Here is a 26,062-nt window from a genome sequence, read left to right on the forward strand (position 1 = left end):
AGTATAAATTAAAAGGTATTACAGCATTGCCATTAAAGGTACTGGAGTATGAGTAATCTTCAATTTTGGAGATTTTTCTGTCCATACTCATGGCATTGGTCTGTAGTTTTCTAAATGATGTCTTTGTCTGGGTTTAGTATTCGAATGACACTAGCCTCATAAAACTAGATGGAAAGTGTTTCTTTTTTTCCTCTATTGTGTGGAAGAGTTTGTGAAATACTGATATTATTTCTTCTTGTAATGTATGATAGAATTCACAACTGAAACCATCTAGGCCTGGGCTTTTCTTTGTGAGATGATTTTTAATTACTAATTAAATTTCTTTTATTTATTATATGTTTTATTTCTTCTTGAGTCAGTTTGGCAATTTATCTTTCTAGGAATTTGTCCATTTCATCTAAGTTGTATAATTTGCTATCATAAAGTTGTTTATAATATTTGCTTATAGTCCTTTTAATTTCTATAGGGTTGGTAGTTTTTCATTCATGATTATGGTGATCTGTGTCTTTCTTTTTTTCTTGGCCAACCTAGCTATAGGTTTGTCAATTTTGTTGCTCTTTACAAAGAACAAACTTTTAGTTTCATTGATTTTCACTAGTGTTTTTCTGTTTTCTATTTCACTGATTTCCATTATCATCATCACTGTCTCCTTTCTATTTGCCTTAGGTTTATTTTGCTTTTCTTTTTCTAGATTTTTAAGGTGAGAATGTAGATTGACTTGTTTTATTTTTTTCTATTGAGGTATGCAAAGCTACACTTTTCCCTCTAAGCACTGCTTTAGTTGCACCCCCTAAATTTAACACTGTTTTTTCATTTTCAAAATTCAAAATAACTTCTAATTTCCTTCTGATTTCTTTTTGATCTAGAGGTTAGAAACACACTGTTTAATGTTCAAATAGTTATGATTTCCTAAAATATTCCTGTTGTTTTCTAATGAATTCTGAAAAAAGGACATACTTTGTATGATTTTTTAATACTTTTAAACTGAGAATTGTTTTAGGACCTAGCATATGGTCTATCCTGGAGAATGTCCCATGTGTATTTGAAAATAATGTGTATTCTGCTATTGTTAAGGGAAATATTCTATAGATGTGAAAGGTCTAATTGTTTTAGTCTTCTTTAATTCTTATATATCCTTAGTGATTTTTTAATTGTTCTATCAATTAATGAGAATGGGTACTGAAGTCTTCAACTATTGTTGTTGAATTGTCTATTTCTCCCTTTGATTTTATCAGTTTTTGTTTCATGTTTTTGGGGCCTTTGTTATGTTTATAATTGTTTTATTATTCTGATCAACTGACCCTTTTACTAGTATAAAATGTTCCTCTTCTCTCTAGCAACAACACTTGTCTTAAATTCTATTGTCTAATACTAGCATAGCCCCTCCAGCTCTGTTCTGGTTCTGTTTACATGGTTTATCTTCTTCCATTCTTTTACTTTCAACTATTATGTCTTTGAATCTAAAGTGTGTGTGACCTTGAATCTTGACTTTGTCATTTAGTATTTTTATGACTTTGGCCAAGGTAATGCAATTTTCTAAACAGTATTTTCTTCACCTATAAAATGAAGATAATAATACACAATAAGAATGTTATCAGGATTAAACGAGACAATGTTTGTGAAGTAGTTGTCCCTAGCATGAGTAATGGATATTTACAAATACTATAAAAATTATTATTAATGATACTACCAAAGAAGATAAAAACACAGTAACCAAGATATACACTAACCTTTTCTGATAAATACTGTTCATAAATTCCAACAGCTGCTGCTCTTAAAAGTCCTTTGGTTTGGTTGGTTTGATGTTTTCCATCTTTCTGACGACTTAATAAAACTTCTAGCTGCTGTTGGGCTGTTACCCGGTATCCTTCCACTGTCATCCAGAAGAAAAGATGTGCTTGACCTCCAGTTTGCTGCATGTAATCTACCGAACAAAATACATAGATGCTAATATCACAGATTTCTGGGTGCATACACTATGTGACACGTAAGAAGGATTAAAGTTTCCATAACTTAAAATTCTACATTTTGAAATGTTTAGTAAATGTCTGAGGTGAAAACACAGTTTTATCATAAATTGGTTCAGCTAAAAAGACTAGTTATGTAGGAAGCACAAATAAAAGCACTTTTTTAAATCTCATTTTTCATGATAAAATCTCTAGGAGATAAAATTGCTACACAAGGCTTGATCAGAAACAAACTACTTCAACATTCAGCTCTTCTTCTCAATAAAGATTAGTAATCATAATACATATTAATATTTCTTTAAATATTAAAATTAAGGACTGAACTTTCAACAAACCATGCATTTATGTTTTTGATCATGAAAATGAAGAATCAGGGAGTTTTGCTAGACATTTCCTCCAACTGAACATAATTTCCAACTGAACATAATTTTGATGTAAGAGTAATAAAATTAATAAATATGTATATATTAAAATGGCATAAAAACAAAGTCCCTCCCTCATTCATACACAAAACTGATGCAAACAAGTTATATACACCATGTTGTCCTCATAAAGTACTCTTTCTCAATTTAAATTCATAGTAGACTCTCCTAAGGTTTATTTTAAAAGTGTTTAGCATATGCACATTAGAGTTATAAGCATTTATTTACTTCAAAACAAAACAAATCTCTCTGTCTATGTTTTCCAAAGAAATGGGAGTACAGGACAGATTTGGCATGTTTAGCATTAAGCATTTTAAATTTAATAACATTTACAATTATTGAAAATTTTGAGGGCCATATTATTTTCATAAAAATGGATTTACATACCCATAAAAAATTGTAGTGCAACATTGTCTACAAGAATACTGTCCAGAGGGACTGTGCAAAGTTTCCCAAAGTTTGCCGCCAGTTTCACAGTATTTATTTCCTACACATGGAAGTGAATGTGGGTTAATGTTTCATCTATTCACTCATCAGGTTAAAGATCTTTATATAGGTATAAAAAAACACCAAATTAAAATGAAATAAAAATAAAGTTTTCCACTCTTGCACATGTGGGTTCCCAATAAAACAGTTTCAGCTCAGTGAATGTTATTTTCAGAGTTGCTGAGTAAATACACATTAAAAGTGAGATAAGTATCATTTCTTCCAACACAAAATAAATGTAAATGACTATATTTTCAATTATTCTCTACATACTCTAAATGAAAATGAATATTTTAAGGGCTAAAGGGGATGTTTAGATCACTTAATATGTCCAAGAATAAACAAATCTCTACATTTTAAAGTATAGATTGAGATCTATCCACCAGGAAAACAGAAAATATTCCCAAAGAGTAATTTTGCTCCTAAGATGGTCAAAATACTTCATAGAAATATTAGTGCAGAAAATATATTTCTTCTCAGATTATGTAAATAAATTATACATACTTTTCAAAGTTATAAAGTATAGTAACTACCTACGTATGAAAAAAAATTTTTTTTAAAAGTGTTCAAAATTTAGAGAATCTACATGTCAAGCACTGTGCTAGGTACATTACACACATTACTTCATTTACTCTCCACAGCGATTGTATTGGATAAATATCACCAATGCCATTTAACAGATAAGAAAGCTGAAGATCAGAAAGGCTGCGTGTGATCACAAAGCTGGTAAGAGTAAGTCTGTTTGCAAAGCCTGCTGCCCTTTCCTCTAAAACCCGTGATTTTTCTAAGAACTATTTTCACTAGCATCTCTGTACATATTCTCAAATCTGTATCTCACAACCTTCTACTTAAAAAGGAAAGACAGGCAGTTCTCTGAAAGTTAGATAGGCTACCTTATTCAGGGACAGATACTAAATTAGGCATAGGTGATACATAAAGGAGAAGGAAGATAATTTAAAGGAGGAAAAAACTTCCTCTATAATTATTCAGTACTTCATATAAGTACTTCATATAAGTACTGAATAATTAAAGGTAGCTAACTTAAAATGTCTGGCATAAAGCAACCCAGTTGCCAGCACATGAAGTGATGACACTAAAAACTGAAGGTAATAAATAATGTTTTTTTTCTGTTTTACAGCCCCAAATCTCTACTCTCCCTTATAGCAAAACTCTTCCAAACAGCTAACTATAATCACTGCTTCTAATCCATTTCTCCTCATTTTCTCCTGGACTAGCTCCAATCAGGGGTTCTCTCCACTGTTCCATCAGAATGCTATCATCAACCCCCATGGTGGCAAACACGGTGGTCAATATGAAGTTTCACCTTACTCAACTTATTAGTAGCCTTTGACATACCTCATCTCTCACTCCTTTAAACACGTTCTACACTTGGCTTCTAGGATATTATGTTCCCAGGTTTTCCTTCAATCCCACCAGCCACTGACTCTATATCCTTGGGTAGATAGTCTACTTTGCCTTAAAGTCTAGTAACTAAAATGCCTCAGGACCAAGTCCTTGGTATCTTCTTATTTACTTTACACTCACTCTTTTAGGTAACCTCATCCAGTCTCTTAACTTTAACTAAACATCTGATAATCCTGAGGATTCTCAAAGTTTATTTCTATCACTAACTTTCCCTTGAGCTTGAGTTTACTCATTAGCATGTCTACTTGAATGCCAAACAGGGATCTCAAGCTAAAATGCTCAAAATTAGATTCTCCTTTCCAAACCTCCACTTCCCTGTTTTATCCATTTTATAGTAAAAAGGAACACTATTCAAGCATTTGTGCAGGCCAAAAAACCTACAAATCATCCATGAGTCCTTTTTAAGTTTCTCACCCCGTATTTAATCCATTAGCAAATCCTGTTAGCATTATATCCAGTCTCTAACTCCTTCTCACAATCTCTGTAGACATTTCTTACTGCACTAAAGCAAGAGTCTCCTAAATGACCTTAGTTTCCATTCTTGCCCCCAACACTCCATCAAAATCTATTCATCACAAAGAGCCAAAGTCATCATTTCAATTCATAAGTCAGTCACCAGAGCAAATCTCCAATGGATTCCCATCGCAATTAGAATCTTTAAAAAATCTTACTATGGCAGGTAAAACAGTATATGATCTAACCCCCAAGGTTCCTCTGCAATTTCTTTCCTACTAACAATCCCGCCTGAGAATTCATTCCATACCAGCCACACTGACTGCCTCTAACTCACTAACCGCTTTCTTATCTCAGGACCTTGCTCTCACCTTGTCTAAAATGTTCTATATTTTCTTTTTAAAAATATCATAGTTTCTACCACAGTACTTTTGCATTGACCATCACCTTGCCTGAAAGAGTCTACTAAAAAAAAAAAAAAAAAAATGCACAGGACTCTCTCATGTTATTCAGGCCCTCTATGCTCAAATGTCACCAAATCTCTCAGCACCTATTTAAAACACTCCTAGACATTTTCTATCCTTCTATTTTACTCATTTTTTTCACATTTTATTTTTTACTTTCTTTTTTTTTACAGTATATATCAATTTACTTATTGGCTTATTTTCTGACTCTGCAACTAAAATGTAAGCTCCACGAAGAGTGTTTGCCTTTCAGGTCAATCTAACACAGTGGCCAGAGTACAAAATTCAATAAATGCTGAATCTGAATAAATAATAGATGAATAAATAAAACAAAAAATCAAATAAAGTCTTTAATAACTTTAGTATTTTTCATGTAATGTTTTAATCTCTCTAATTATGCTCAAATGTCACCAAATCTCTCAGCACCTATTTAAAACACTCCTAGACATTTTCTATCCTTCTATTTTACTCATTTTTTCACATTTTATTTTTTACTTTCTTTTTTTAACAGTATATATCAATTTACTTATTGGCTTATTTTCTGACTCTGCAACTAAAATGTAAGCTCCACGAAGAGCGTTTGCCTTTCAGGTCAATCTAACACAGTGGCCAGAGTACAAAATTCAATAAATGCTGAATCTGAATAAATAATAGATGAATAAATAAAACAAAAAATCAAATAAAGTCTTTAATAACTTTAGTATTTTTCATGTAATGTTTTAACAAATACTAATATTACATTGTAAAAAGTTTTTTCTAAACTTTTTTTGTAGAGTACTGCACTAATTAATATCCTACTTTTTGTCATTTGCTAGACATTTTTACAATTTATTTTTACATTACATTTGATGTGCTGTATTATATTAATTTCAAATGTACAGCATAGTGATTAGACATTTACATACCTTATGAAGTGATCACAATAAGCCTAGTAACCATCTCCCCATATCTAGTTATTACAAATTATTGACAATATTCCCTATGCTGTACATTATTTCTCCAAGACTTATTTTACAACTGGCAATTTGTACTTTTAATCCTCTTCAACATTTTTGCCCATCCCCCCAGACTGCCAGACATTTTAAAGAATATATTTATAACTAAATGTTAAGCTCAAAAGTACTTTACTTACTTTGCCTGACTGCAACCGTTGTATTCTTGAGTCACATACTTTCTTTACAAATAATAAGCTATTTATTTGATTTTTGATAGTGTTGATATCTAAAAACAAACAAACTGATTATGAGCTACAAAGTGGTAATGTTACTTTGAAATACTTTAAACATGCACTTACTGAAATTTAACATACAAACCAATGCACAGAGCAATTATTTACTTAAATGAAATTACCTAAAATTTCATAGCGAAATTATTTAATTAAAATTAAATCATGCCAATTATCTTAACTTTTAGAGATAATTTCAATAATAACAGTCTCAATTCAGAAAACTGTAATACTTTTTTCTTAGCACACACTAACATGTTAGGAAAGATTTAAATTTAGTTAAGGTAAAAACAACTAATAGCATAAAATGATATTTAGGTAAATTAGTTTTGTTTAAAGATACAGTAATCAATAAAAGTCTTATACTTAAATAAATTACCATCACCAGCTGTATCTAGAGATCGAAGATACTGTAATTCTTCTGCTGCCTTATCTCTGACTGCTTCTAGCTCTCCAATATTGTCACTCAATTTAATAATGTTCATAAAGGCCTCATAGTTGCAATTAGAATCACGGATCTGAAAAGAGTTTACAAAACAGGTGGGAGGGGGACTTGCTTATTAAGGAAAAACAGAATTCTGCGTTCCTACCCTGTAACATGCACGACTTGCCATATCCCCAGTGCTGTAACAAAACAAAACTACAATTTCTGTACTCATGATACTTACATTCTTGTGGGTCACAAACTGTTTACAAGGTAAGTGAATACACAACGCACTAGAAAGTAGAGAAACATGCTCAGAATGTTTGATGACAGTAAGAAAGCCAGGAGCTATACCAAGAAGAGGCAGAGGAGTAGAAGACAAGATGGGTGGTAATGCAGGGTGAACCTGGTAGGGTATAGTAAATGTTCTGGCTTTCATTTTGAGTGGAATGAAAAGTTACTGGAGGGCTTTAAACACAATACTAGAATTCTCTGACCTAAATTTAACAGAATCATTGTGATGATATAAATTACTCTGTTATTTTGTTTTTTTCTTCAGCCACTTGCTGTTTAAGAATAGGAATAAAGTAGATAGTTAAGCTGGATTTAACCAGAGTGTTGTTTCATCAAGCAAATAAAGTGAGAGAGGGAAAAAAGTTAGTTGAGGACGTTGTGAAGGGACTAATCATTATGACTGCTCATAAAATTTAAGCCAAGTAAAGCAGTAAAGGGAGCTATGAAAAGGAAGCAGTCTTGAAATATTTTCCATCCTCAACGAGTCAAAGAACTAGGGATTGGATAAGTCCTGAACTATAAACTGGCCAGTAAGCACATGAAAAGATGCTTACTATCATTAGCCTACAGGGACATGCAAGTTAACTACAACAAAATGATAATGCCAAATGTTCAGAATACAGAGAAAACAGAACTTTCAAACAGTGCTAGTGAAAAGGCAAACTTGTAACACAACTTTGGAAGACCATTTGGCAGTTTTTTTCATTTTATATAAATTTTACCTCAATAATAAAAGAAAAAGGTTGTTAAAAACTTTTTTCTAAAAATACATAAAAAAAAAAACAAACAAATAAATTGCTCTTCATTTATCTTCTCTAGTTGGAGATAACAATATGAACCAATTAGGTAATCTATTCCATAGTCAACAGATTGGACTTAACATGAACTTAATAAGAAATGAAGGAAAAGTAAAATGTATATGTAGAGATGAATAATACAAATCCATTCAAACTATTTTTAGAAATGACTTAAAAACTTAAAACTATTGTTGGGTAACACTAAAACTTTACATAGAGAGAAGATATGTTACTAATATACTGTCTAAATCTTTCCTTTCAAACAGAAATGAACTATAAGTTAAATATCATTAATATGATAATTTAACTGAGTGAAAAAATAAGAACAGAACTCATTTTAATCTTTATAATACCTATGCATAAAGGGTTTTCTATACAAATAATGTCAAGAAAGTATAAACTAGACAACAAAGTAGGCTAAAAATCCATTATTAAATTTTTTTGATATTATATTGCAAAGTACAACAGTGATCAATTCCTGTTCATTAAATAATAAAAGACCCAAGCACTATACATAATAGTAGTACTAGGCTAACTATGGGGAGAACAAGTAAAATTTGGTGGTTTAATTCTTCTTAGAATATTTGTTAAGTCCCCTCAAAATGTTTACATCTTGTAACTAATTATTATAGTTAATGCAAGCTCAGCAAAAAATTCCTGAAAACTAAAGAAAGCTATTAACAGAAATGATCCCTAATCCCATGAGTAAGAGATATCTATAACATTCAGGTAATCATGCATCCTTTTCTGTAACACAGGTAAGATTATAGAGTACTGTATCCTGATTATTTAAGGTTAGTATACAATATCCATTTTTGTGTGTGTTACAAAAAAAAGTTTTAACACCATTTACCCTTACTTTATTATTTAAATTTTTTAAAGTTTTATCAGTTTCCTTCTTTAAAAATTACTTTTTATTATATAATCCATACTCATTGTAAGTAAAGTGAAATATATAAACGAGAGAAAACTAAAACTTTCATAACCTTATCTCTATTAACATTTCAATCAATATATATTCTATCAGAATTAGTCATTCATAAATTATATTTATGTGTATTAAAAGGATTATATATCTATACACATCCTTTTACTTATCCTTTTCACATAAAATATAAACATCTTTTCACATTCATAAATATATACTACCATCATTTTTTAATGGCTGCATAACATTCTACTGTATGAGTATGCCATAAGTTATTAAACTAATCCTCTACATGGGACACTTAAATTGATTTCAATTTTTTAGTACTATAAGCAATGTTTCCATTAGTGGACTTAAATATTGATTAAAAACTTGCTTATTTTCAATTTAGAATATATTTTGGAAGTAGAACTCCTAACCAAAGGATATGAATTTTTGAAATTTCTAATTATGCAAATATGCATATTTTAAAGCTCTTGGTGGAGCCTATTAGGACTCTATAAAAGTTGACAAAAGAAGAATCAAGTTCTGTGACCTCCATGAAAGGGTCTAGAAATACGAAGTTAGGAAATTAATTTCTGTCTGCAAGTAACCCACTATCTAGTGGGAGAGATGAACACTGCAGCAGCAACAATGGCAAGCCTGATGATGGTTTGGGAAAAAAAAGAACATTCAAGTAGTTCCTTCTTGGGAAAGCTAGACTGAGTTAATAGAAGACAACTGTAGAGAAGAAATTCTAGATTCAAGAAAATGAATCAAAGATCTAGAAGTATTAATCAAAATATTCCCAGCAGTTGTCCATTTACAACTCTTCTTGGACATGAATTTACTGAGGAAAAGCACAAATAATCAAAAGCCATGTATAATAAGCAAAAACATGAGAGCAAGTAAATTTAGTAAGTATTAACATTTTGATATGTCTGATGCATGAAAAAACTGAGTTATCTGCTTATAAACACTAAGCAACTTATGAAAATAGATCTAGAACACAGATCTTCTCATTCTCTGTCTAGTGTTTTCTCCATATTCTCCTCCACTACACAGTGTAAAATGTAAAGTACATATATACTATTTAAGTAGTTCAGATCACGAGTTGTATTTAAAACCAAATAGCAGCTTTAAAAAATACTCATCATCTATACATACAGGCAGTAAAATATCCTTTTTAAAATTTAAATAAGTAGTAACAGCACCAAAACCGTAAAGATTATTTTATCAACACAATTATTACAGAGAATTTGGCTAGCACATTCAACATATTAACAAACAGAAACATTGAAAATATAAAGATTATCTTTAGATATATTTTATTTAATAAATTATTGCTTAATCATCCTGATCTCCAAATCATATTTTTATATTTTAAAAAAAGTTTTAAAAATAAAGTTGTAATTTAGAAAGTACATACCATCCATATGATATATTGATTAATATAATCAGGATCACTGAGTTGATTTATTAATGGAAGAAGAATTCCTCGTGCAATGATTTCCTGGACAAAAATTAAAAAAAAAAAATCTAATATACTTCTCAAATCAATAGCATAATGTTAACTTCTTAACACAATACTGTTATTTAAGAAAAGTATGATACATATAAACGTAAAACTTGAAAACCAACATAAGCTTATAAACAGATGAGCTAGTATACTACAGTTAAAATAAATTGAGATGAAGCTACCTATATCAACCCGGATACCTCTCCACAATGACAACTAGAGTTGAGTGGAGAAAAGCGAAAAGCTACCTGTTATATGTTAGCATTTATGTCAGTTTTTAAAAGGCAAAACATGGCAGTAAATGTGTTTATGGATTCCTATATCTATACTAAAAGTATAAAAATAAAGAAGAGAAGGAAAAGATACACACCGATTTTATAACAGTGTGGTTACCTTTAAGGGAGGAACAGAGTAACTATAGTAAAATATTAACATTGGTTAAACCTGGGTAGTTGGTACATAAACGTCTATTATATTATTCTCTATATTTGTTTGAAAATTTTCCTAATAGAAATTAATACAAATAATAATAAATAAGTTAATGTAATTATTCACCATTCTCTAGAATATACCTTCCCATTCTTTCCAGCTGTTTATGCTCCTATTAAAATTCTTCCCTTCCTTCAAGGACTACAGAGTCAATTCTCCAATTATATAAACGCTGACCATTCCAGCTGAACACTTTTTTAATTTATATGTTTAAAATACATATATACCTATATTTATGGCATTTATCACTTACCATTCTCTACGTAATAGTCTATCTTCTACTTCTCTAATACACTACAACTCTCTAGGAATCTTTTGTGTATGAGTGAGACTCATCAGTTCTATCAATTTATCTATCTTCAAAAATATTTACCCTTCGTTTTCCCAAGGTCATTGTCTTAAACATGTCTTAAAATTTTTATTTAGTATTTACATAATTCCTTCCTTCAAATTATGTCTCTGGCCCCAGATGCTCAAATTTTAAAATGTACTTTGTAAGGAGAAAGTTCACAAACAAAAATCCATTTTTTTTTAAGTTTCTTTTTCCAATTTGATTTAAAAGAAGAAAAACACGTAGGGAAGAATTTTAAATAAATTTATTGATTCTTATCAGCAAATGCAATTGGTCGATCTGTTTTAGAAAACTACTTTGATCTCCTAATTAGTCAAGATGTAATCATGACACAACAATTCCTATTTAAGTACAAGGCAAAGGATCCACATAAAGAAGTCTTTAATCTGTTATTTAATCTGAACAAAATGTCTTTTGAGAATACTTGAATTTAATTAGCAACAAAACTGATAAAGATCTATCAAGTTAAAAGGAAAAAAAAAAGTAATTTGCTGAATTATAATGCTCTACAATTATGCTCAATTAGATTCTACCAAAAAGAAATACTGGTCTCAAAGAGCAATCTATAGCAAAATATATTTGGTCTTTAAAGAATCCTAGTTATTCTAAACTATAACAAGGATCGATCCTAAGAGTCAGCTTAATCTTCAGGGAGCTACAGTAACATGTGCACTGCAGTGAGCAAGCGGGGCAAACAGGTTTCCTCTTACATTAAAACTGGTTTTCTAATCTGCTATGTGCCCACTCCTGTGATAACCACGAAGTACATAATGATGATAAACAGAGCTATATGGCCCCTGTCATTACAGGACTTATAGTTCTATTAGGGGAAAGAAGCATCAAGTAAGTAAACACAAAAACCACACTATCATTTTAAAATACAATAAATGCTATGAAGGAAATTAAATGGGTACCTACCTACAGTAATAGGGAATTATGAGGGGGCTGTAGATTGGGAAATCAGGGGAGGCATTTCTGAGAAAGTGAGATATGAGGGATGAACACAATTTAGCCAAGAGAATAAAAGGACTCATTCTGAACAGAGGGGAAAAAAAAGAGTGTGAGACAGCTCTATGGTGGGGAGAAGATGGTGCTTCTGGAGAAACCAGTGGAGAATACTGGCTGGAATAGAGTGACCACATGGCATGAAGGCCAGAGAGGTAAACAAGGCCATGTCACACAGCTTCTGAAAGGGCTTGAGACTTGAAAATTTTGCTAGATAGTCATACCATTTACTGAGATGGAGAAAATATTTAAAAGGCAGACAGGCTATGGAGGCAAGAATATTTTCATTTTGGATATTTAAAGTTTAAAAGGGCTGTGAGTCAATCAAATGGTGATTCAGTGGGTAGCTGGTGAGAGTAGCCTGGAGCTCAGAAGGGAAGTCTGGACCACAGATAACAAATCTGGACGATATTAACATTTGGTTGGTGTTTAAAGCCAAAGAAATGAATGAGCAAGAAGGCCCAGGTCTGAAGAACTTTAAAGTAGGAGTTAAAACATGTAAAGGAGACTAACATGGAATCTAAAAATAGACAGAGTTTCAAGAAGTAAAAGATGGGCAACCACATGAAATGCTGCTGAGACACTGCCTAACTGTGGCTGTCTGGAGTATCAGGTAGGCAAAGGTTCTGAAACCAAATAGATACTCAGCATAAACGAGGGCTACAACTGATTAGCAATCCCTTCCTGCAGTGGTAGATGTGAATCTAGTAATAGATATGCCAGGTATTTACTTCCCTTGAAAATGACTAGCCCAAATAATTTGTTTTAACAATATAGAACCTATCAGACTCTTCCCATCAAAACCAAGCACTTTTTATTTACTTCACAGAACCATTACCTGACTTGAGAAGAGCACTGAACTCAAGTTAGGTAGGTATTAGGAAACTATCTGGTGTTGCTTAAACGATAGCATGCAAGCATAAAAGCACATCTCAGGAACTGGAATCTGTTTTGTAGGATCTCTTTAAAGAGATCATAAGCTTTCATTTTTAGAAAAAAATGGATACTTTCATTTTACCTATTCATCCAGGATGAGGGCTTATGTAGCCACCATTTCTCAATCGTAACCAACAGCCAAAGGCAAACTATTAGTCCTTTAACTCTAAAGGTTTATAGTCAGGGGAAAAAAGTCCAAGACCACTGTTCTCCTCCAACTTATCCATTTTCCAATTACAAGTAGTAAAAACTTAGCTACCAAGTTTCTTTTTAAGTTTCTAACCAGAAGTATTATTTTAATTAGCCTAATTTAGGTAATTTTATAGGTAATGCTATATTAAAGAAGATTTAAAACACATCTTTGTTATAACCAAAAATCCAAGTCCCTAACTCTACATCAGGCAGTTCTCAAACTGTTGTCCAGGGGTAGGATGAGACAAGCATAGAGTAATATTTTCAAAAAGAAACAAGATACAATGATATCTATCAACTAATAGAATGTGTGCTGTGTATTGTTCCAAATTTTCCTAGTTTTAATTTATAATACATCAAATATTAATAGATAAAACCAACAACAAAAAAGTTCTTTGAGGTCCTTAATGATTTTTACAAGTGTAAATACACCTTTTCCTATTTCTCCTAAAATTTTGGTCAGTCAAGAGCTGACTATACTTCTTTACATTAGCCTGCTACATTTCTTACATTTCTTTCTCCCCACTAGATTATTTAAAGTCTCCTTGGGGAGGAAAATATTTCTGTTCAAGTATGCATCTCTTGCACCTAACACGAGACTTGTCAATCATCAATAAATATTTTCTGAATGGATAACAACAGCAGCAACAGAATGGGTCCTGAGACCAAAACTTTTAAGAAATACTACTCTAAGTTTCTTTACAGCCATTTATTTGGTATGAGTTTAAGCTTACCCTGACAAAGTATCGCATGATCTTGTTCTGGAAATCTCCAGGAGGTAGCAATAAATATAATAAGACCTCACACAAATCCCTTAGGAATCCTAGAAATAAAAAGGGTAGCTATAACAACATTAGAAAATATAAAATCTCCACCTAATATAAAACACATAAAGGTAGAAATAAGCAATTTCCTGATTATAATGGCTTATGATTTGAGTAATTAATACATATCGGTATTCATTAAAAATTCCTTCAATATTCTCCAAATAACTACTCATTAATCAAACTAATATTTTTTTATTCTATTCAGTTTTATCCCACTTTTTGAATCATTGAGAAATTTCCATTACAAAAGTGCCCACAAAACAACTTCAGCTGTATCCCTGTATTCTGCACTCCAACCATACTAATTATCTTTGCATACTTAAAAGTTATTTGCACATCTTTAAAAATATATACCAATTCTTCTTCTTTCAAGGAAGAACCTCCACTAACTTGGCAGGTAACAACATAAGGAAAAAGAGGATGTTCTTCTATTTTACTGATTTAAGAGGTCTTGATTTACATAAAAGTCCTACACATCATTATATCTATTCCTTACATCTAGTTATTTCATATCAGTGTTAATGAAATGACAATTAAAAATTGAACTGCACAATAAATATAAAAAGGAATGAAATAGAAAAAGGAAAAAAGGAAGGGAAAGTAGAGGAAAAAAAAGTTAGGCACATTTTAAAAGTCAAGGAAAACAATTTCCACAACTAGAAATGCTTTTCTTTAGTTGTCGATATGCTGACACTTCATGGGACTATAATGATACAGCTGATCCTGTTCATTGAAAAATGTGCCAAGCAGGAAAGAGTCATTGCAAAACTAGGAAAAGACAACATCCTCAGCTAAAACCTACCTGGTCTAACCTCCCACAAAGAAGATAAATATATTCGACTCTATAAACTTTATTTGAAATCATTATAATCATTCCCTTAGAAAATATTTTAGGGTAACAGATGTATTCTTAAAGTCAAATTAATAAATTAATAAATTCAAGGTGAAGATAAATTAACTATAAAACGTTTATGCCTGTTATATTTTAAAAGAAGCCAAAAGAAGTCGTCTTTAATTACCATCTTTAAATTTTAAAGATGACCTTTATAACAGGAAAAAGAACTGGGGAACTACTTTTAGGAATTAAAAATTAAAATAAAAAGAATAGTAATAGTGTCTTTACTATGCTACTTGTCCTGTAAAATTTCACCCTTAGATTTTACCCTCATATTTGTTCACTGGTTCCTACAACTTGTCTCTAACCAATGTGAACAGTCACCATTTTCAAAAGAGTTAAATTGAAAATAAAACCTTCTTCATCTTTGGGAGAAGTGCACACTAGATCACGGCAAACATCCTTCTCCATTTCAACTTCAACTTCAAAAAAGGTATCTACAAGATCTTCTGCTGTACCTGGACCAAGAAAGGAACAATGCAAGATACACTGAATGATAAAGAAAACAGATTTTAAAATCCTAATTTTCAAATGGAAAGAGATATTACCTGTTACTTGATCATCTTTCTCTGTTATCTTCTGTTGAGCCTTTCTGAATACTCGTAGGTGTGTGCCAAAATCATCTACAATGCGTGTAGTAAAATAAGGTTGCCAGTCTATTTCTTTTGACCTTATAAAAAACACATTACACAAAAGCATTATGTAAATGCTTTTTAATAAAAAGATAGGAATTCATTTTGAAGACTACGGAAAGACACAGAGACTGAATTTATTTATATTGAGGTTTCCTTCATTTAATTAGCACTCCCTTTCACAAAACCTAAAGTGTATCAAATCTATTTGACTAAGTCTTTGAGCAATATTACTTGAAGTATTTTACGTGTCAAAATTTAAGGTAATATTTAAATGCTTAAACAGAAAAAAAAAAAAGTTTTTCTGGTTAAATCTGAAATGAGTCTAACAACAAGTATATCGTGCAATTTCTCATCCCAGACCTAAGAATACATTAAGAATTCAGATCATTTTTACTTGCTTTTGAAAGAGCATTTGAGACATTTCTTGGTTCCTTCTCAATCATTTCTGAATTCTCCACATCCTTCTTTTTATAGGCCAAGTTCTGAACTAAATATCTTAGGCATGAGTTTGATTGGTTTCTGTTTGCACTTAAAAACTTGATCATTCAAAATAATACAGAAATGGTTCAAAGAATGTGGCTACATTTAAGCCATGAAAAAGGTGATTACCAATTTTATTAGGTTATTTAGTACTCTATCTCAAAAGCAACAGACCTCAAGAAACATTGCTAATTTAGACACTCATGGAACAGATAACAAATACAATAAGCCAAAAACACTTTATGCCTCTCCTTAAATTAAGTGATATTTTTAAACATTTTTTAATGCTTTTTCCTTAAATAAGCACTAAAATTAATTCAAATTTTTAGAAACATACCAAGTAGATAGAAGACAAAGAGTCTATTCATGAAGATACTAGGCGATGGGAGAACCAAAAAAAAAAGTACACCATAATTCATTATGTTAATCACCCACGTAAGTATAATAAAGAAGCTAGTGAAGAAACTGACTTGATTTCTGTCACTTTTTGAGAAAAAGATTTTAAAGGTGGTGATAGCATTGAGGAATATAACGGATAGCTGTTTTCAAATAAAAACGTAATTTATTAATACTCATGTACTAATTTTTAAATACATAATTATGATTGTTATATACATGAAAAAAGAGTAAATTTTAAGTACAGGAACACAAAAACAAATTAACATTAAAAAGTTACTGCAGCTCAGGGATCTGAGGGGAGGTTAATATTATTTAGACTATAAGAGCCATGTATATAAGTATATACTAAACTTGGTAACAACAGTCAGCCTCAACATAAAAACTAAAATAAAAACTGAAACCTAGCAGTCTCTAGTCTTTCTTTATTTAAAAAAAAAAAAATCACAACCTGTGAAAATATCTTTCAAAGATCTTTAACATGAATATTTGAACAAAACCATACATACTTAAAAATTTACTTGGTATAGGCCATTACCTTATTAATCCATAAAAAGTTCCTTCTAACAAATTTAGAAGAATGCAGAATATATAATCTTTCAAGTTCTGTTTCATGGTACAATTCCATACATATAATTTACTGACATTTTCAAACAAAATAAAATTTACTTATTTTAGAAGGCATTTGAAATCCATCTCAATTCCCTATAGAGCAGGAATCCCCAAACCCCAGGGGCCAAGGTCTGGTTAATTAGGAATGCAAACAAACCATGAAGTTTAAATTTAAGCACGAAAGCAAAAGACAAACTATAAAGTATACCTCTCTGAACATATATTTTGTATGCCTTTATCTCCATCTCAAACACCAGCATCCTACTCACTGCTTTTTACTTGGTCTCCCACATCTACCCTTGTCTTTCTTCCATTCTATTTTTGATAGAACAGCCACGGTGATCTTTTGAAAATACAAATATGACAGTACAAAAGCTTGAAAAACCCTTCAATTCTCCTCCATTGACCTTAGGCCTAAGCACAAATTCTTTTTCTAACATCTTGCATACCCAGGACACTGTTTACTTCCTCCTCATCATCTGTTCCACCCTCTTCCTTCCTTCTGTTCTGCAGACTCACAGGCTTTCTTTCCATTTCTCAAACTCAAATATGCCGCTTTTTATCTCAGTGCCTCTGAACAGACTCTGCCAAATTAGCTCATCCCTGCCCGCTTTCCATAAATCTCCCTTCTCTCCTCCACATTCACTTGACAATTGCCACTTATAATTTAGAGTTCATCTAAAAAGTTAACTCCACATGTCAGCCTTCATTGATCCTTTCCCTTATTTCTTCAGACTAGGTCTGGATATCAGGTTATATTTTCTCATAGTACCAAAATTTTCATTTTTTATAGCATTTACAACCTGCAGTTAAATAATTCAATTGCAAAAATAAAAATTTCAGGAAATCAGGGACTTTGTTTGATTCTACTGTGTTCATTTTATTCACAGTGGTATCCCCAGTGGCTAACATGTTAAGCATTGGAGGCTCTCAATGCATATTGATTTACTGATGCCTTTTTCAGGGTCAGAGCACTGTTAACAGGTGTTTGGAAAATGGCCACATGAGACACATAACAGTTACTTCTTTACTATTTAAAGTTCTAAAATAAAACATAAACTGAGAAACTTTTTTTGCCTCTCTAAACCCCAAAGTTACTCAATGCCAATGCCTAAAAAAGGCAATGAATGTCCCAAATATGTGGGCTGAGACTGAGATTATATAAATTGCTTCACTGGGATCTATCTATTCTAAGCAGTGTACAGTTCGCCATCATAAAAAACACACCAAAATCAATTAAGTATTTCTGTATAGAGTCCTGGACTAGCATATATGCTCTTGATGCAAGTAACAGATTCACCATTTTATTAGTTGTGAAATTTAGCAAGTCACATCACTCCCCAGGGTTTGTTTTCTCTAAGGACACTTAAGCTTTATGAGTATGATTATATAAACTAAATATCTATCCAACACACACACACACACACACACACACACACACACACACACACACACACACACACAGTAACTGGTAAGTTAAGAACCTGTAAATGAAAATGTTTGCTCAAAAGAGGGAATCACTAATATATATAATTTTAACTTAAATCATAAACCTTTAACATAAAGTTAAGACCTTTTATTTGACTAAGATTGTGCTTAGTGATATTAATGTAGCCTTTGTCTTGACTAAACCATTCTCACACCGTGAAAGTTATAGCTTCCAGTTTCTTTTAAATGGCATGACAACTTAAGACATTTGTGAACAAATATGAAAAACAGTTCTTCAAGACTTTTCACCAGTTTCAGAGTTGTCTTTTACATACCTAATTCAAGTGCAATCTATTTAGCAACTAACTTTGAGTGAAATTTCAAAGCAAATGACTTACTTTTCATAGGAATTACCTTGCCATACTCATATCTCTTCAATCTATGTAGGAGTATTTAAATTATATGACTATGTATACACAGGTTCAAAAACAACTTTTTAAACACGCTTGATAACCTTTCTCCTTTAAATCACGTATATTCAGCTCACACTGCAGAACAAATGTATCAGATTATATGGGGGCAGGGCTGAGGCAACATACAACTGACTTTTGATAAGCTTAAAACTCAAAAAACAGGAACAGAAGTGGACAGATGTACTAGAAAGTGACCCATTAGCCTAGCTTTAATGTTAGAGGCATGAGTCAGTATGTTTTACAAAGAGAACAGAGTACTGGCTAACTAAAGGGAAGTTAAGCAAATTTCTACTACAGTAGTACAGAATTGGTAACATCCCCAAAAATAGCTTAAAATTCTGTTGACAATAGCCACACATAGAAATAAGTACAGGTTAATTAAGTGATATGTTGTAATTTAAATAGGATTAATTAAAGAGGCTACACTTAAAACAAATCTTGGTAAATGAGTAGTATTTAAATGGGGAAAGAAAGGATGTAAGAATGAGCAGAAGAGGGGAATGAGCATGTTATATGCTGGGTCATCACTTAGATTTGCCTGAATAGAGAAGTGAGTGACCATTTGGCAATAAAGGCCATCTTCACATTCCTGGCAGAATATTTTCCTGGAAAAGGTCCTTTACGTCAAAATGACGAAAGTAAAAACCAATTTTCCCATAGAAACCATCTTATAATAAGTGTTATGTTCCTGATGCAACATTATTTTTTCTCAGAAAAGACCTTATTTAAAAACAGTTAAGAATGGCACAGTATACTGTTTACTGCAGAGTGTGTGTATATATACACACGCACACACACACACAAAGGTTTTTAAAAGATATCTTAATAAGGGCAATATAATAACCAATAACAGAAAATTAAAATACTATGTATTAATTTCCTATATAAAGTTTTTTTATGTAGAAAAGATCAGATTTTTTTAAAAAACCATTAGGATAGTAAAATTCATAAGTTTTGGGAGGTAGATTTTGACAAGCACCTTTATAGAAATTTTGAGAAAAGTTTTATTCCACTAGAACGAGTTTTGATCAACTGATCCACAGATGTCTTATTGAAAGCGGGTAACCAATCTGCGAAGAAAGTCCTTCCTTGAGCCACTGAATCAGGCAGTAACTTCCTTCTCATAATTCACAATTAGAAAGGATATACTCTTTAAAATACAAAAACCATTTTTTTAAATTTATTTTTTTATTATGGTGACATTGATTAACAAAATCCAGTTAACTTTCAGGTATACAATTTAGCAGTAAGGCATGCATGTGCGCACGTGTGCGGACGCGCACACGCACATGTGCGTGGGCAGCAGCATGCATTCACCACCCATAGTTAGATTTCTTTCTGTCACCACATATTTGACCCCTTTTACCCCAACTACTCCCCACTCCTCCTTCCTCGATCCCACCCTCTGGTAACCACTAGTCTATTGTCCAGGACCATGAGTCTCTGTTTGTTTGTCCTGTTCGTTTGCTGCTTCTAAGTTTAAATTCCACATATAAGTGATATCATGTGGTTTTCAACTTTTTCTGTCTGGCTAAAATATATAAACCTTTACTTGTTTCCACCCTTCTAGAGTCCTTGAGGGACTACTTTGTTACAGTGCCGAAAGCTTCAACCTAAAATTGAATTTGAGCAAAATAAAGGCACAGAATCATAAGCTTGCTCCCAATTTCATTAAAAGTCCCCCCTTTCTCCCAGTCTCAATTCACTCATAAATACTACACATTACATCTCTCTAGAGCACCTTTGTTTCCCTTTTAATATCTACTTTAAGGATTTAGTTATAAGTATAAAAAAATGATTTTTTCCCCACAACACTCCTGAACTTACTTACATTAAATTCACTATTACTCTCTACCATAATCCTTAAAAAAGTATATGGAGAATTCCTATTTTATAGGCACTAAGTTAGCAACTACACAAGGAAACAAGTCTCATTACTTCACAGTCACAAATCTGTCTGCTCCCTTTGCTTGGCTGCACCTCTTCCCAGTGTGTGCACAGCTCTTTCCTAACTCCGTGTTCAGTGACTTCACGCTGACAGCTTAAAATTTATCATGGTGTGAGTATTTACACCTCACAAAACTTACGGTAGTGGACTTATAAAACTACAAATTTATTGTGTTTTCGGGATTCTATAAAGAACAGCAGTGGTCTGAAGAATCGAAAAATTTTTAAAGTTTCATTAATATGAGATTTTTAAACACTAAGAAAAGATTAGTCTAGTATGTCTTGTATATATGAGGTTAAACATCCTCTCTGACCATGTAGGAATATAATAAAAGGTTTAAATAAACTTTATTATCATCCTACTCTAAGATCTCCGACTAGTAAAACAATAGACCAGAGGAGTACTTTAACCCCAAAGTAAACTAAATCTAATTAGCAACTCTACCCACTATAAAAAATAACTCCCCAAATGGCATTCAAAAATGGGGTGTAATAGAGTATGTGAGTGTTTTCAGGAGGAGGACCAACCTGACAGGGAATCTTAGAACTGAAAGGGACCTGAAATAATTACCATAAGCCCCTATAAATACAGTGCTAGGAATTAATTCACTTATTCTAGATTATAATGTGAGATCAAGGCCTTTTAAAATAATCAAGGTTCCTAATTTTCAATTCAGTGTTTCCTACACTACAACTAATAATATAAAACCTCCTGACTCATAAAAGTTATTTTAAAAAATGGTGGAAATGGAGAAAAAAATTAGGCATGCAGTTTTATGTAACCATATTAAAGAAATAGTATTTGGTGAACTAGAACACTGAATAAGAAGTCCAGTCCTGTGTCCCAGTGCTTCAAAGAGGTCAAACATCCAGATGTTCTAAAGGACATAGACATCAGAATGTAATCAACAACCTACAGGAACACACTTGACGCATGATCACCTATTGTGGAGATTTGAGTATAAAGAATACAGAACTGAAAGCCTTAATTAAGCTACAAGAAAAGAAGAAAAATTATCTAGGGTTAAGTGTACAACCACTTAAGTATAATGTTAAATAAGGTATTAAAAAATTAAATTCATGCTATTAACTATTTTAATAAACAAAATTTTTAGTATATTTTTCTTGGTAAATAAAACATTTCATGGTCCAACAGTAAAATATATTAAAATTCTGTGAAAAGAAAATTAACATGTAAGTCATAAATGGGAACTTGATTAACAAGAATTTGAGTGTTCATTATTCCTACACGTAAAAACACTAGTTTCATGATCATGTCCCAAAGAAATAGACAGAGACTACCTATATATAACATGTTATTTATAGTTGAAAAAAATGATTCTTATATTTATTTGTTCATAAGAACATAAAAAACAGAGAAACAAGAAAATAAATTTATTTTTAAGAAGTCATCCTAGATATCTTTATTGCTGATTACCAATGTTTCTATCTGTCTCTGGTTATAAAGGTAATACATGCCTATATTGTGAAATGTAATTTCCTTCTTTAGATTTTCTGCATCAGCTACTATCAGCCATAAATGCAAAATCCAAAGATCACTGTTAATATTTTAGTGTATTTCTTTTTAGTCTCTTTGCTATGCACACATATTCATAATTTTTTACACCAATGAAATCACATAGTACACACTATTTTGTATAATTTTTATTCTAATATATTTCCTACTTGTTTAATAATGCTTCTTAAATATTTTAAATGGCAAAATTATCTATTGAGAGGGCAGCAAATTTTTTACCTAAAAAGCTAAATAGCAACTATTTTAGGCTTTCCAGGCCCCATAATCTCAGTCACAACTAGTCAATTCTGCCATTATAGCACTAAAGCAATCATGGACAAAATGCAAACAAAGGAGCATGACTATGCAATAAAACTGTATTTACAAAAACAGGCAGCAATACATTCAGTAATAAAATGACAAACAACTCAATAATAAAATGATAAAATAATCTAATTTAAAAATGGGAAAAGATCCAAATAGACATTCTCTAAAGAAGCTATACAAATGACAAATAAGCTCAATATCATTAGCTATTAGGAAAATGCAAATAAAAATCATACTGAAATACTACTTCGCACCCACTAGGATGGCTAAAAATCAAAAAGACAGACAATAATAAGTGAAGACAAGTGTTTGGAGATACTGAAACCCTCATACATTGTTGGTAAAAATGTAACACAGAGTAGCCACTTTGAAAAACAGTTTGCAGTTCTTCAAAAGGGTACCTAGAAATTCCACTAGGTATGAAATTCCACCAGAACTGAAAATATAAGTCCACACAAAAAACTTGTGCATAAATGCTCATAGTAGCATTCTTCATAATATCCAAAAGGTGAAAACAACCTAAATGCCACCAACTGATGAATAAACAAAATATGTTATATTCATATAATAAATTATTATTCATCAATAAAATATATACTATGACATCGATGAACCTTGAAAACATTATACTAAATGAAAGATAGTCACAAAAAAACATATTGTATTATTTCATTCACATAAAATGTCCAGAATAGGCAAATACAAAGACATAAAAAGTAGGTAAGTGGTTACTTAGAGCTAGAAGTTTTGTTGTTGTTGTTGTTGTTGTTGTTGTTGTTTTGGTGGGGGGGGTAAGCGGAGTGACTGATAGCAGATACAAGGTTTCTTAGTGGGGTCATTAAAGTGTTCTTGAATTGATTGTGATGAAGACTGCACAACTCTATGAATATACTAAAAGTATATTCCCACCTGACTGTAGGTGGGTAAATTGTATGGTATGTGAATTATATAAATATACAGTTGACCCTTGAACAATATAAGTTTGAACTGCATGGATCCACCAATAGGTGAATTTTTTTCAATAAATACAGTCAGCCCTCCATGTCCCCAGGTTTCAAATCAGAAGATTCAGAGGATCAACAATACGCATTGTTCTATGCTATTTTATAGAAGGGACTTGAGCATGCATGGACTTAGTAATCTGTGGGGGTTCCTGGAAACAATTCCATGCAGATTCCAAAGAAGGATTGTAGTTCAGTTTTGGGGAAGTCAAAAGTTATATGCAGATGTTCGACTGCACAGGGGGTTGGCGCCCCCAATCCCCACACTGTTCAAGGGTCAACTGTACAATTAACAACCCCTTCTATTCTACAGATATAAAAACATTAACTTTTTTCCCTTTCTTTTAAATATTCAAATGGTTCCTGTTTTTGCTCAAGTAGAGTATATATTACAATAATCATCTTTGAACTAAGTTTTCAAATGGCAAAGAACATAAAATGGTGAAAGAGTGTAAAACTTTACTGTTGCAAATGTCCATTATTTGAATTGGGCTTATGTTTTGAACAAGTCTAGAAACATATGATTTATTATATCTAAGCAAAAGGTAGTGATAAAAATGGCAAAACTTTCAGGACATACTTCCTGCCATTCCAGAAATAATGATACCATTACTGTCATAACCATTGAATCTTGGAACCTGGATATCCATACCTCTTCCCCCATAGGAAAACCCTTCAGGAAGGAGCAGTGGCATTAGAATAGCTCTCCTATCTGCTAACCTTGGGGTTACAGGGACCAAAAATAGAGTAACCACCTTTCACTTTGGAGAGCAACGAGCTTGTTCACATGTATCTCCTCATGGTTTCCAACACACTAACTTTATTCCCCTTCTTAGAACTTTGCTCATATTATTTCTCTTTCCTAACATGTCCTTTATCCTTCTCTATCCCAATATACCCATTCTTGAAGACTAGTTTTGTCCTCAATCCAGGTGTTCACCAGCTACTCTGGTCCATTCTATTTCTAGATGAAAATTGCTCAGTGCCTTACAAATAACTACTTCATTTCTCTCCATTTCATGTGCTTTAATTTTGCCCCCCCCAAAAAAAATCTAAAACAAGGTCAAAGGATCTGTATACACATCCTAGAAACATAATAACCAAAATAACAATAATAACAAAGTTAACCTTATTTGAAAACTTATGTTCCATACCCTATGGTATTTTACATGTACTTTTCTCTCAAATAATCATCACAATAATCCTTTGAGATAATTACCACATTTTACTGATGCAGAGATGGAGGCACAGAAAGTCAAGTAATTTGCTGAAAATGTCATTTATTGGTTAACAAACACTTTACGAAATGTTTCACGCACATCATCTCATTTGCCCCTCACAACTCTAAGTCTGCTACAAGTATTAGTATTACTATTTTACTAATAGATGTTAAGAAATTTTCTTTTAAATATCCTATAACTTAATGGTATAGGCAGAATTATGATACAGATTTCCCAGGGCTTTCTGTCATAACATCTTATGTCATAGTATCTTATTTGAAGGGGGAATAAAAATATATGTTTTCAAAGATTCATCCCCTAAGGATCCAGCCTAATTCAAGTCCCAGTTCCACAAGGAGAACTCAAGAATGCTCTAGAAAGGTTTCCTTCCCCAAACTGCTGTCACAGGAACAAGCACTGTGCTAGTATTAACATAGGTGTGGTTGTTACAAAGTACTCTCTCAAATGTGATGTTGCTTATTCCTAACACCAACCTGATAAGTGCGCATGGGTAATCCCTAAACTCAAAGAATTTATGTGATTTGCCCATTCAAGACCATAGAGATTAACAAATAATAGATCTAAAGATGAAAACCAAGACTTTTCTTCCTGTTATGTCTCAAAATTAGCATTTCATTTTATGCTGATATTCTGTAATTGTTTCCTCAAGGTGATGAATAAATATGAACACTAGAATTAAGTGGTTCTAAATTTCTTCTAGGTTCACAGACTCATTTTAAAAATGAAATCTATGGAACCACTCAATCGAAAAAAAAAAACCATACAGCTTTAGACAGTTTTGCATACATTTTCATGACTTCATGAGCCCCTGGTTAAGAACCCTATACAAAATTATAACTTGAAGGACAGGGGCAATAACTTATGCTCCTGTCATATGCTTCACAGTGCGTAGCAGACAGCATGGAACAAGGATTAAGAAGTATTCAA

The 26,062-nt window shown here is 32.1% G+C and overlaps 1 protein-coding gene across 6 annotated transcripts in view; it reads right to left on the minus strand.

The window, feature by feature from the left end:
- Positions 1–26,062, minus strand: part of SNX13 (sorting nexin 13) — a 113,684-nt gene that overhangs the window by 40,955 nt on the left and 46,667 nt on the right. For all 6 annotated transcript variants that reach the window (XM_039862456.1, XM_039862458.1, XM_039862459.1 and 3 more), the window contains 8 exons: positions 15,628–15,749; positions 15,436–15,537; positions 14,092–14,180; positions 10,294–10,377; positions 6,822–6,960; positions 6,350–6,438; positions 2,777–2,876; positions 1,731–1,924 (listed from right to left, as the gene is read on the minus strand). In XM_039862456.1, the coding sequence (XP_039718390.1) occupies positions 1,731–1,924; positions 2,777–2,876; positions 6,350–6,438; positions 6,822–6,960; positions 10,294–10,377; positions 14,092–14,180; positions 15,436–15,537; positions 15,628–15,749 (919 nt within the window). The remainder of the gene's footprint in view (positions 1–1,730; positions 1,925–2,776; positions 2,877–6,349; positions 6,439–6,821; positions 6,961–10,293; positions 10,378–14,091; positions 14,181–15,435; positions 15,538–15,627; positions 15,750–26,062) is intronic.

The sequence above is a fragment of the Pteropus medius genome, unplaced genomic scaffold, assembly GCF_902729225.1.
Source record: "Pteropus medius unplaced genomic scaffold, Ma_sr-lr_union100, whole genome shotgun sequence".
NCBI classification, from domain to species: domain Eukaryota; kingdom Metazoa; phylum Chordata; class Mammalia; order Chiroptera; family Pteropodidae; genus Pteropus; species Pteropus medius.